Below are 12,918 nucleotides of genomic sequence, written 5' to 3' on the forward strand. Positions count from 1 at the left end.
AAAAAAAGAGAACTCTCATCAATGAACATCACAGTCATCCCTATACCTGGTGGTATAGCATGGGACAAAACTGACTATGAAATCTATGGCCCGGTTGAGCTCTTGAAATATCCACATCAATTCAAGATTTCTTTAAGTGACTTTGTATCACCTAGTACTTTCTCTGATGATTGGGACTTTGAAAATATTAATAATATGATGTCAGATTTAGAAATGTCAGCAAAATTTACAGAACATAATTATTTACAGGGTTCATCGAATTATGAAGAAATGTATTGCTTCAACCACTTTGGGCATCATTATCTGCATAAATCTGCTAATCCTAGAAATGTTTTCAGTTATAATCAGTGGGAACATTGTCCAACTCCGCCAAAAGGCAGTTCAAAAACATTTTATGAGAAATTCCCATACTTCTCAGGGTTTAATCACACTAATCCAGAAACGTTTTATTTTAAAATTATGAATAAGACAGGAGTCAAAAACATGTTGACAAATACTAAATTGATTTATTCTGAAAAGTTTTATGAAAAAATGTCTACATTTGGTTTTGAATTTTGGAAAAACAACATTGAGACAAAGACTGTCTGGGGTACAAAAGAATGGCAGGTACAAGGTTTAGAATCATTATTAAGAGCCTGCATGATCCCAGAACAAATGATGTTCCTGAATGACACAATTCAGCAAACAACCTGTCTTGGCCTGGCTAAGATAAAAGAATTAAACAACCCGTCTATACCAAAGCCTATGCCTGGTAGAAACACCACTACAGATGAGGGATTAGACGTGTCCTATATTTTAAAATAAAACAGAACTATTCCTGATTGGAACAAATGGTTGATCTGGCCCACAGACACTAATAACTGTCAAGATAGATTCCTGAACAAAATACAGGGGTTCAAACAGAACAGGCCAGACCCAAGATATTCCCAAAGACAACATCCAGGGATAATTACAACATACAGTGTAGGAAAACTATGTCTAGAATGGCTACAGAGATCCACACTACCCGAAATTAAGCAACACTTAACTTTACTTAAAGAAGGTGCTGACTTGCGAGATTTCATAATGGGACCTCGCAAACAGTGCAAAAACGTTTCATATACGCCGGTATATACGCAGCTTACAATGAAGCTTGGAATTTAACACAAATTGAAACTGCAGAAAAAATACGAGAAATTGATCGTATTAATTTGGAAAAATCACTTTCTGTAGTGGACAATGGGTTAACGACTCTGTCCTCCAGAATTTATTCACTGGACAGCACTGTATCATCTGCTATTGATATAATAGAACAGGATATGCTAATGTTACAACATGGTCAGTCCCAATTACGTTCTATTGTACAGCTAGGCTGGACGTTACAAAACCTCCGTTCAGGCTACGTGCCATGGCGTCTAATCAACACAACGTCATTATTTTCTATCTTTAACCTTACAGATAGACAAATCTTGTTGGCCCAAAAAGGAGCAGACTATACGGTGCTGAGCATTGAAAAACTAGAAAAATTACCATTGACAATGTCAGAACGACCGGTCATTGAATGGATAATACATGGCAACATTACAATCCCGATAACAACTTTTCAGTTTCAATACTGCCAAAAGTATATACCAGCAGGCCTGTATGAAAGGTTGGGTAAAGGATACATCAAGTCAACCTGGAATTTACCTTATACACATAGATGTTATAGTGAAGGAAAAAAAGAGGTATTTCTTAGTGGTAACAATTGTAAAAAATCACTAAGCGGTACACTTCTGTGTCAAGGTATTAACTTGCATGGAGCCTGCGAAGGTTCCTCAAACAACTTTTCATGTCATCTGCACGGCACCCCTGCTACACAGATAGAGCCCTTTTTCAGACAACTTTCCAACAGTAGCTACGTTATAATAAGTGACCACAGCTGTTGTGGCATGATGCCAGGAAAAGCCTATCTCGTGAGCGCTACTTCCAGGGTCATTTGTTGTATGCAAGTATTGTATCCAAACAGCAATCCAGACATGGAGGCAGCAATATGGCCTTCTGTGAATATCTCTTCTATTCGAATTGATATTGATACTTTAAGCAGAATGAAGTCTATTCTTTTACAGACAACTGTGCCTTTAACCTCGTCCAAAGAAATGTATGACCTGCAAGTTGCAAGGACAGCGGCAGAGATACATACCCTATTATCGACAAATTGCCCCGTGCATTTCGTAGAATTGGTAAGCCAAATCTTAAACATGTCAGATACCAATGGCATTGCACATGTATTTAAGACAATTTTTTCGGGACTGTTAACACCCTTTGAAACAGTTCTGGGCATCTTCCCGAATTTTGTGCATTCTCTACTCAGTGGCCTGCCTCTTATTTTGGGACTCGTAGCAGGAATTTTATTTTTGTTCCTTCTGCTCCGATATGGCAAGCCAAGTCACAGACAAAACTCTGGCTACGCTGGAAGAAACGATCCTAGCAATACGATACCAAGAACATATCACTAAAGTCCTCAGATTGGCCCGGCTAAGAGATCTGAATACCACCTGGTTTCTTTCATTCAGACCAATATGGCAAGATTGTATCTTACCTGTGCTTCGATGTCTGCGATGCGGAGAAGAATGCGTGTTGGACGTCTGTCTTACACTACCATCAGCAGTACCAATGAATATCGATGCTTTGCTTGGTCCGGTAACGACTCATGCAAAGTGTTGTCCCCAGCGGCTACCTATTCTGATGACGGCATTCGTTGAGACATCACCATTACGATTAGGTGGCGGTGAAGTATGAGATGAAAGCGGCACCACACAGGTACAACCTTCCGTGACCATTGCTGATCCTAACATCGATGATGGCAATGCATCGCACATATGCACTATTTCCACTTTTTCTGAGTTGGCCCAACTTTCACCTACTGTTGTAGACAAATTTTTTGCCGGCCTATCTGAAGTAATGTTCTCTCCTAACAACTCCTCCTACCTAAAATCTCCTGTCTGCCTGGCCTCTGACTGCGGTGTCTGGTGCAGTGTGTATTTCGTGGATAAAGGTGGTGGATCTAAGCGGCCTAATCATACCAGCCCGCGTGCGTCCTGGTCTATCCCCCTCTCCAAATCGCCTCGTCTCTGCATATTTTCCAAGGAATTTAACCTCCTGTTGTGCCTCATCAGAGAAGTCAAGTAGCTTGGCCTTCAGAAGGCCAACAGTGTCTGAGTCCTCAGTGGAATGGAATCTCTCCTCAAGTTCCCTAATTTGGGCCTCTAGGGAGGCAACCATTCCCCTAATAGCTTTTAACACTCCCTCCTGTCTGGCAATGCACTGATCTTCTGTAGATTGAACGGCCTCACAGTTACCTTTGTATTTCTTACTCCCTACGTGTTTGGCAAATTTTAATGCAGACTTCGAGTCAGTGAAAAAGTGGGCAGTTCCTTCGAAGGACATTTTCAACTTGGCTGGATACAACAGGGAGTACGGGATCTGTGCCTGTAAAAGGATACGTTTGGCCAGGAGGAATTCCCATTGTGCTGCCTGTACCGCTGGGGTGAAGTCTGGATAGAATGAGATGTTGTTGCCTTTGTGCTGTATTTTCCCTTTCTCTATAGCTAGCCTAAGAATGAGGTCTCTATCTTGGTAATTCAAGAGTTTTGTTATAATGGGTCTTGGTGGAGCGCCAACCGGGGGCCTTTGTCCCAGTGATCGATGGGCCCTCTCCACCACAAAGACTGAGGATAATTGAGGATCGAATAGTTCATGAAGTAAGTCAGTGATGTAGGTCTCCATTTTGGATATGGCGGTCGTCTCGGGAATTCCAGTTATGCGAAGGTTGTTACGTCTTGACCGTGCCTCCAAATCTTCGTTTTTTGCCCTGACGACCCCTAGTAGTTTGTCCATGTGAAGTTGAAGTAGCTGTTCCTTCGTCTCCACTTGGAATTTGTGGAATTCAGTTTGGCGGTTCTCTAGTGCATCAAGGCAAGTCTCGTGTACCGATACCTGTGATTTAACTGAGTCCAGCTGGGTCAAAAAAAGTGTCAAGTGTTGTGTCGATGTTACGAAGGCTGGACCGCATCTCCAGCATAAAGGTCTGCAGGTCCTCTCCTTGATCTTCCGCCTGCGTGTCATAATGGCTATCCGTCTGTGCCTCGTGTTCCGACTCCGTATACCACATGGCGTGCTTGTTCTCAAAGGTTAACTTTGGCTGCTTGGCATCTTGCTTGCTCATGGTTAGAATGACGCGGAACGTGCGACGAGAGACCCCCGAACAGGGACACACCAGCCAAGCTACCCAAGAGACTAGTTCCACTCCTCCTTGCACCACCAGTGTATAGCTGCACTGCGATGCACCTCTTCACGACATGCAATCCCCAGAGGCACCATGCAATCCATGCAGATCTCAAGCGTGCCCGATGAGGGCCGCTATACCAATGTTCGCAGCTTCGCTCCAGGCACCATGCAGTGCACAGGGTTCACATCAGCACGCAACCTGTTGCCGTAAAACCCTTTATATAGGTAGGCAACGACAGTGGTCGTGATGGCCCACAAACGGAGACTGCAGATCGAGTCCTGCGCACACACCCGGATCCCAGAGACGACCGCAGGGCGCGCTGGTGCAGCAGATGCGGCAGTATGGTCCCCCCCCCCAGTGGCACAACACCCATGTGAAAATACAGGCCGGCACAGACTCTATGTACTGTTCAGACGCACCACAGGGGTCTACACAGGGTATGGCTCCACACCTCTAGGGCAACGCCGTATGGTTTCCAGGCATTGCCGTCACCGCAGCAAGTTCCCTCCAAGCACCACAGCGAGCAGGATTATGTACAGCCACACCTTCAATATGGGCGCCAGACGATCTTCTTTTGAGAATGGGCTGCTCATCAGTCACACCGCGCCACACCCGGTGTCCAGTAGAGGCCCACAGCACCCATCCAGGGTCGCCCCACAAGCAGTGTTAGTAGCGGGCCCAGGGCCGGGGTGGTAGCTTCACCAGCGCCGCTAGCGGTCACCACAAAATGGCGGGTCTGGAGCAATGCGCCGCACTCTCTCACCTCCCTTGCAGCTCCACACACACGGGTGAGATCTAGTAGGCTTCTAGCGGTTACTCTTAGCTCGCCACCCTACCAGTGCGTGTCCTCCTCGGGCTCCGCCAACGAAGGGTGTTCTGCCGTTCTCGTGTCGAGTCGGGCCTGCTTCCAGTCTGCAGCCGCGGGCTAGATTTTCGCGCCGTCCCGCCGGCCCCACAGTCACAGCGTCTTCAAGGCCTCAGCCACTCTGCCTCCACTCACGTATCTCGGCCACAGGGCACAATCCGATCACCGGATTGCTCCCCCAGGATCTGTAGGTGGTCCGCTACCTGTTACCGAGATCAGGACCATCCAGAAGTCATCCGATGTGCAGGATAATCAAAGGATTTTGTCCCGGCGGCAGAGCGCACTTAGAAGGCGGCCATTCCGCTGCACAGCAGACCAAGCCACCCCCTTCCACAACCTCTTTAACATCAACCCTCTTGTTGGTTTTCTGATTATGTTTTGCAATTTATTGTGAAAACAGCAACATTTGGAAAATTGACATTCCTACCCACACTGTTTACAGGCAGCTGTTAATGCTGGGCATTCATTTTTGCTTGCCATGTGACCTAGTTGACTGATCAATACTGTATTATTTTAAATTGCCACATGGGAAAAATTACTTATTGCATCAAGTGAAGTTGTTCAAAATCCTCATTTTTAAATTACATTATCAGTAGATTGTAATAAAGTTGAACATTCAAGGTAAAGCACAAAATAAGTTACAATGTAGATTAGACATTTGACAGTACATATACGACTGTCCTAATAAGTGAAATTTTATAACTTAATAGCACTACCACCTACTGCCATTCTTAAACTCCTCTGGCAATATTAATAACATTCCCATACGTACGTAAATAAAAACCAGAAAGTGATTTCTAATAGTACTCTTAACTGCCAGGAACTTAATGGTTTACAAAACATAACCAAGAAAACAATGTGTGTAATCTTTGCATGCATACCTTTTTAGTCGAGTTTATGGCTGTGCTGAGAACAGAGGCGAGCTTAGCCACTTCCTTGTTTTCAGAAACATTCTTGAAATAATTTTTGCTTGGCGCAGGAGCCGCCAGTTTAATGGATACAGCATCAGAAGTGCTTTCTGGAACACAAAACTATGCGTGTTAGTGAGCAATTCATAACCACCCACCAAGTAAAGTTTATTCAAGTTTTTTTTTCATTCTGGGTATAAACATGCAACAACTCCACTGGCTTAACAATAACAACAAAGTACGAATAGTCCTTTTTTTTCTTTCATGTGTTTGATGTTTGGGGATATTACTTTGAACACATGTCAAACTCAAACGTTAGTCAGACAAGAAGATGCACATATAAGCAACACGCACATCTATCTGCCTACATCCTGGCAAAAATGAAAACTCAAGAAAATATAAAGGCGACAAAGAGGAAAAACTCAGGCCACTGAGGGAGAAGGAAGAAGAAAGAAAACGACAAAGAGAAATATATTGTTCACAATTTAGATAAATTTGATCGAAATAAAATACCTAAGAAAGTAGTCACTATTTTAAAAACAACCTTTGAGGTCCACAACATCGTACATTATAGAGTAACTGGAAAATCATTACCTTAATGGTACTAAGAAAGCAAATATTTGTGGGAAGTGAGCAAGATAATAAACGTACAAGGAGAAGAGCCCCTACGGGGAGTCACAAGAGTTGTAGCAGTAGCACCAATAAAGAGTATACTACTAAGGAACGTCTGTTATAATATGAGGCAGTCATTCCACGAAGTTCTTGATTTTGTTTGTACTGCTGCTTGGAGTAACAGTAATAAAGGGATTTGCTTATTACACCCTACTTGTTGTAAGCGCTGTATTTACTTACATGGATATTTTTTATAATAAACTTATTGCTTTTGATTCATTAGAAAACATGAGCAAAATAGGAAGACACCACTCATAAGCATCAACACACCAATACCCAAAACCCACCCTCCCTATTCATCTGCATTCATGTACATTTCAAGTATCCTCTTTCCATTTCATATTCATCTGTCATAACAACCCTTTTCCCAATTAAGCATCTTTACTCCAGTACTATATATTCTTACGTGTAATTCGTTCTTATACATGTGGTCTAATTCAGTCTCATGTTTTCTAATAGTTTTGTTAACATTTCAGCCCAATCAGCTAAATTCCCTCTCAGTTTCCCATCCCTTCTATTAATTCTCCAAATGCTGTTCATCAGCTATAGCCCATCAGTTTAGTCCTTCCTCCATGCATCATATTTAAATGCTTTGGGGGACATCCAGTTAATAGCTATCCAGCGTTTTGCCAGCACCGTACCCAATGCTGATATTCGAATTTTCATATTTAAGTTCCGTGTGGTAGGAAATAATGGCCAGTAAGATCTGTTTCAAAGTTACTTGTTAATTAAATTTATTTCCCCTTGTAACTATGAGCAATTGGGTCAGAGTTCCCAATATGAAAGCTGTACACACTCGGGCCAACTCATGCAACACCTCACACAGTTATTGAAAGACCATGAGTTGAAGAGTAAGATGATTAAGGAGAACATGGAAATGGAAGATAACACAACCCATGAGGCACTTAGCACTACATGGTGGCAGTCCACTTCCAGGTTAAGCAATACACTCCCAGGCCGCTTTATGCAGCTGCAGCATTAAAAGCTATCTCACCATTTGTTCCTTTGCTTGGCAATATGCTGCGTAGTTGCGAAGGTGTTATGCCCTCGTCTGAGTTTGCACCGAGCCCCCCCCCCCTCCCCCTGCCCCTTTGCTTTGTTTCTCCCAGTCGATTCTCTTGGTTCATTTCTCCCTTTGTGTTACTCTTCCTTACCTTTATTGTTGTTAGGAGCACGTTGCTCCTTTTGCTTTGTTATCTCTCCTGCAGTTGATACGGACCTTCCAGTGTCATAGTATTCCTATTTTGTCCGCTGAATGCTTTTCTCAAAGGCTAGAAAGTGGTATTTCAATTTCCTTTTGTATTTTTTTTTTTTACTCTAGTACCATATTAATCCGCTGCAGTTCTGCAGTGCATAAGACACAGGTCTATGACACTGCAACTACCAGAAAATTCTGTTTGCCTCTCCTTTCCCTAACTTCCATTTCCCCACTCTCTCCCACCCCAAGTCATTTCTTCCTGTTGCAGTTCAGCTACTTGCAGGGATTGAGACTCAAGGACGGTAAGGATACTCAACACTTTTTTTGTTGTTACATCTTTCTTTATTGGTTTTATAACATGGAAGGACAAACTTAATAGTCCGACTTAATTGGTTTAGGTTTACATATAATGGGTTCACAAAACAAATCATGCCCTGGCTTATAACAGTGTTGAAGAATAAAGCAATACATTAACACATGTTCATGGTGTCACAAAAGTTCACGTCCATCTCTGTCCCCCCCACCACCACTTGCCAGTAACTGAATGCTTTCAATGTTTAGCTCCTCAAAACCAGACAGTGATCGTCTATCCCTCCTGGAGCAAGACTTTAATGGTCATCTTTTCTACCTTGTCAAGCTCCTAAAGGGAAACACTTGACTGTAAAAATGGGGTGCACCAGTATTGTGGCCCAGGGGCATCAGTGGTAAATTGGAAGAGCCAAACTACATTGTCACTGACATCTTGCAGAGTTTTGGAGACGGAAGGGCAGCTATCGGAGACAGAAGTGATGACCGACACCAGTGGCAGCGAGCTCCGGCAGTGGCAGCAGATTTCCATAAACCACAGCGGGCCAGGCTGTTTGCAGCCCAACCACCAACATCGGCATTATAGGCACGGCACACGCGGAAGCCACCAAGCCCTGCACAGGTGGCCGTGCAAGCGGAGTGCTGCCGGCACTTCTCCACTCCGTCGCCCTCCCCGTGTCCGGGGCTGGGAGCATTAGCTTCAGCAGCGGCAGCAGATGCAGCAGCGGCGGCAGTTTCCCGCAGACTATCCTGGCCTTCAGTTTTAGCCCAAAAATCAGCACTGGCATTGTCGGCATGACCCGCATGGGAACTTCTTCAGCTCTACACCATGCCGCAGAGCGCTCCACTCTGCCACCCCCGGGGGCCGAGAGCCACAGCAGCGCTTGTAAGAGTTCCCCCAGAGATCCCTGCCTCCCCTAGATTCTTTCAAATGGCCCTTCCTGGTTTAGAAAGACAGATCATCACCATGCTAAACCACTCTCTGGAGACCCGGTATCTGCCATCTAACCTAAAAGAAGCTAGAGTCGTACCCCTCCTGAAGAAGTCGGGGGCAGACACGGCCAACCCCAAAAACTATAGGCCTATTTCCCAGTTACCCTTCCTGACGAAGGTCCTAGAACAATATGTCCTGAAAACACTTTCATCCTTCCTGGAGGCCCACCAACTACTCCAGGGGAGCCAGGCAAGTTTTAGGGCACACCACAGTACTGGGCTGGCCATGTTGTCAGTACTTGACGAGCTCAGAGTTAAGGCTGACAGTAAAATACCCAGTGCTCTGATTTCACTACACTTATCAGCGGTATTCGGTACTGTCAGCCATGCTCAATTACTGGAAAGACTCACCATCCTGGGCATCCACTGCTTGGCACACCAATGGCTTGAATCCTTTTTATCAGGTCAGTCCCAAAGAATTCAGTTGGGTGACCTGGTATCAGACAAGGGTATGCATAGTTGTGGAGGCCCTCAAGGCTCGGCCCTTTCCCCACTCCTTTTTTCAATGTCTATCTGCAACCACTGATAGCAGCTCTAGCCAACATGGACAGTAGAATCTTCAACTACGTGGATGACTCCCAACTCCTCCTCAGCATCGATAACACTCCTCATGCTCAGGACCATGCACAAAATGTCCTTAGATTTGCAGTGAGTTGGATGACAGCAAACTCACCTGAAAATCAACCCAGACAAAACAGACGTCCTGGTTATCCCCACAATAAACTCCCCTTGGAACGACCATTTCTGGCCCCAAGAGCTAGGCCCCACTCCCCAACCCATGCCGGTCGTGAAGAGTCTTGGAATAAAAGTAGATTTCAAGCTCTCCATGGCCAACCAAGTTTCTTCTGTGGTCGGTACTTGCAACGGCCTGATTAGGCAGTTGCGGAAACTTGTCCCCCTTCTCTCCACTACCTCACTCCAAATGATTGTGTCGGCCACTATCGTCTCGAGGTTGGACTACGGTAACGCCTTATACATTGGCCTCCTACAGAAATTGGCTAACTGACTGCAGGTGGTGCAGAATGATGTAGCTAGGCTGATCTTTAGGCTCCCTAGAAGGTCCCATGCCACTCCTTTGTTGCGCAAGCTGCACTGGTTCCCTATTAGGCAAAGAGCAAAGTTCAAGGGCCTCTGTATCGTCCACAAAGCGATCTATAGCCAAGCCCCAACTTACATAAAGAACGCCTTGAGGCCTATGTTCCCGGCCGCACACTGCGGTCTTCCGAGACCTGTCGTCTGTCCTTGTCCCCTAGCTTTGGAACAGCTGCCTGAGCAACTCCGGAAAGAATCCAATCAATCAATCAATCAATCAATCAATGCATTTCTAAAGCGCGCTACATACCCGTGAGGATCTCAAGGCGCTGGGGGGGGGGGTGGGGGGGGGACGGGGGGGGCTACTGATCGAAGAGCCAGGTCTTGAGAAGTCTTCTGAAGGCCAGCAGGTCCTGGGTCTGTCGTAGGTTGGTAGGGAGAGTGTTCCATGTCTTGGCGGCGAGGTAGGAGAAGGATCTGCCGGCGGCGTTGGTTTTCCAGATACGAGGAACTGTGGCGAGGGCGAGGTTGGCAGAGCGGAGGCTGCGGGTGGGGGTATAGAAGCTGAGTCGGTCGTTGAGGTATGCTGGTCCGGCGTTGTGAAGGGCTTTGTGTGAGTGGATGAGGAGTTTGAAGGTGATCCTCTTGTTGACGGGGAGCCAGTGCAGGCCTCACAGGTGGGGTGTGATGTGGCTGCATTGGGGGACGTCAAGGATAAGTCGTGCTGAGGCGTTCTGGGTTCGTTGTAGTCGTCTCAGGAGCTTGGTTGTTGTTCCTGAGTAGAGGGCGTTCCCGTAGTCGAGTCCGCTGGTGATGAGGGCCTGGGTGACGGTTTTTCTCGTGTCAGAGGGGATCCATTTGAAGATCCTGCGGAGCATTCGGAGGGTGTTGAAGCAGGACGCGGAGACGGCGTTGACTTGCTTGGTCATGGAGAGGGTGGAGTCGAGGATGACCCCCAGGTTGCATGCGTGTTCGGTGGGTTCCGGGGCTGTACCTAGCGATGTGGACCACCAGGAGTCATCCCAGGCTGATGGGGTGGGTCCGAGGATGAGGACCTCCGTCTTGTCTGAATTCAGCTTCAGCCTGCTGTCCTTCATCCAGTCGGCGACGGCCTTCATTCCTCTGTGGAGGTTGGCTTTGGCGGTGTGGGGATCTTCGGTGAGGGATATGATCAGCTGGGTGTCGTCGGCGTAGGAGATGATGTTGAGGTTATGTTGTCATGCAACGTGGGCGAGGGGTGCCATGTAGATGTTGAACAGCGTCGGGCTGAGGGAGGATCCCTGTGGGACGCCGCAGAGGATCTTGGTGGTTTTAGAGCGGAAGGGTGGGAGGCGGACGCTCTGGGTTCTGCCAGAGAGAAAGGATGTGGTCCAGGCCAGGGCCTTCTCTTGGATTTCCACGTCCTGGAGGCATACTGATAGGGTGCGGTGGCAGACCGTGTCGAAGGCTGCTGATAGGTCCAGGAGGAGGAGGGCGGTTGTTTCTCCTTTGTCCATCAGGATCCTGATGTCGTCGGTGGCGGCGATGAGGCGGTCTCGGTGCTGTGATTGCTGCGGAAACCGGATTGGGAAGGGTCCAGGATGTTGTTGTCTTCGAGGTAGCGGTTTAGCTGTTTGTTGACATTCTTCTCCGTGACTTTCGCCGGGAACAGGAGCAGGGAGATGGGCCGGAAGTTCTTGAGGTCCTTGGGGTCCGCCTTGGGTTTCTTCAGTAGGGCGTTGATCTCGGCGTGCTTCCAGCTTTCCGGGAAGGTTGCTGTCTCGAAGGAGATATTGATTGTTTTCCGGAGGTGGGGTGCGATGGTTGCGCTGGCTTTGTTGAAAACGTGGTGGGGGCAAGGGTCGGATGGGGATACGGAGTGGATGGAGTTCATGGTTTTGATGGTGTCTTCGTCGCTGACGTTGGACCAGGCGGTCAGGCGACTGGTGCGGCTGGGGGTTGCAGGGGTGGTGGTCTCGGCGGTGGATGCGGGGGTGTCGGAGTTGAAGCTGTCGTGGATGTCGGTGATCTTGCGATGAAAGAAGGTGGCCAGTGAGTCGCACAGGTCTTGTGATGGTGGAATGTCATTGGTGTTGGAGCTGGGGTTGGAGAGTTCTTTCACAATGCTGAAGAGCTCTTTGGTGTTGTGTGCGTTGTTGTCTAGGCGGTCCTTAAAGGCGGTCCTCTTGGTGGCCCTGATGAGTTGGTGGTGTCTGCGGGTGACGTTCTTGTGGGCTGTGTGGCTGTCTGGTGTTCGGTCGCGGAGCCATTTCTGCTCCAGCTTCCGACAGGTGTGCTTGGAGCTCCGGAGGTCTTCGGTGAACCAGGCCGCTTTCTTGTTGGTGTGGTTGGTTGTGGAGGTCTTGAGAGGGGCGAGGGTGTTGGCGCAGTCGTTAATCCACTGTTTGAGGTTGGTAGCACGGTGTCAGGGTCGGTGGGGTTTCAGGGCGAGGGTGGTGGTCAGTTGGTCCTTGGTGACCTTGCCCAGCAGCGGCGTGGCAGCTGTTGGGTGTGGTGTTGTGGGTTTCCTGAAGGTGAAGTGGACGCATCTGTGGTCGGTCCAGTGGGGTTCGGTGGTGTGGTTGAACGTGGGGACTTGCGGAGAAGAAGGGGTCCAGCGTGTGTCCAGCGGCGTGGGTGGGTGTTGTCACGAGCTGTTTGAGTCCGAGGTTGGCGAGGTTGTCGATCAGGGCGGTGGAGTTGGCGTCATTGTTGT

At 47.4% G+C, this 12,918-nt stretch overlaps 1 protein-coding gene across 1 annotated transcript in view; it reads right to left on the minus strand.

Moving 5' to 3' along the window:
* DNAH5 (dynein axonemal heavy chain 5) overlaps nt 1-12,918 on the minus strand; it is a 5,605,957-nt gene that overhangs the window by 3,237,276 nt on the left and 2,355,763 nt on the right. The window contains exon 22 of the mRNA XM_086967405.1: nt 5,996-6,132. Within this exon, the coding sequence (XP_086823531.1) occupies nt 5,996-6,132 (137 nt within the window). The remainder of the gene's footprint in view (nt 1-5,995; nt 6,133-12,918) is intronic.

The sequence above is a fragment of the Lissotriton vulgaris genome, chromosome 4_1 (genome assembly GCF_964263255.1).
Source record: "Lissotriton vulgaris chromosome 4_1, aLisVul1.2, whole genome shotgun sequence".
NCBI lineage: Eukaryota > Metazoa > Chordata > Amphibia > Caudata > Salamandridae > Lissotriton > Lissotriton vulgaris.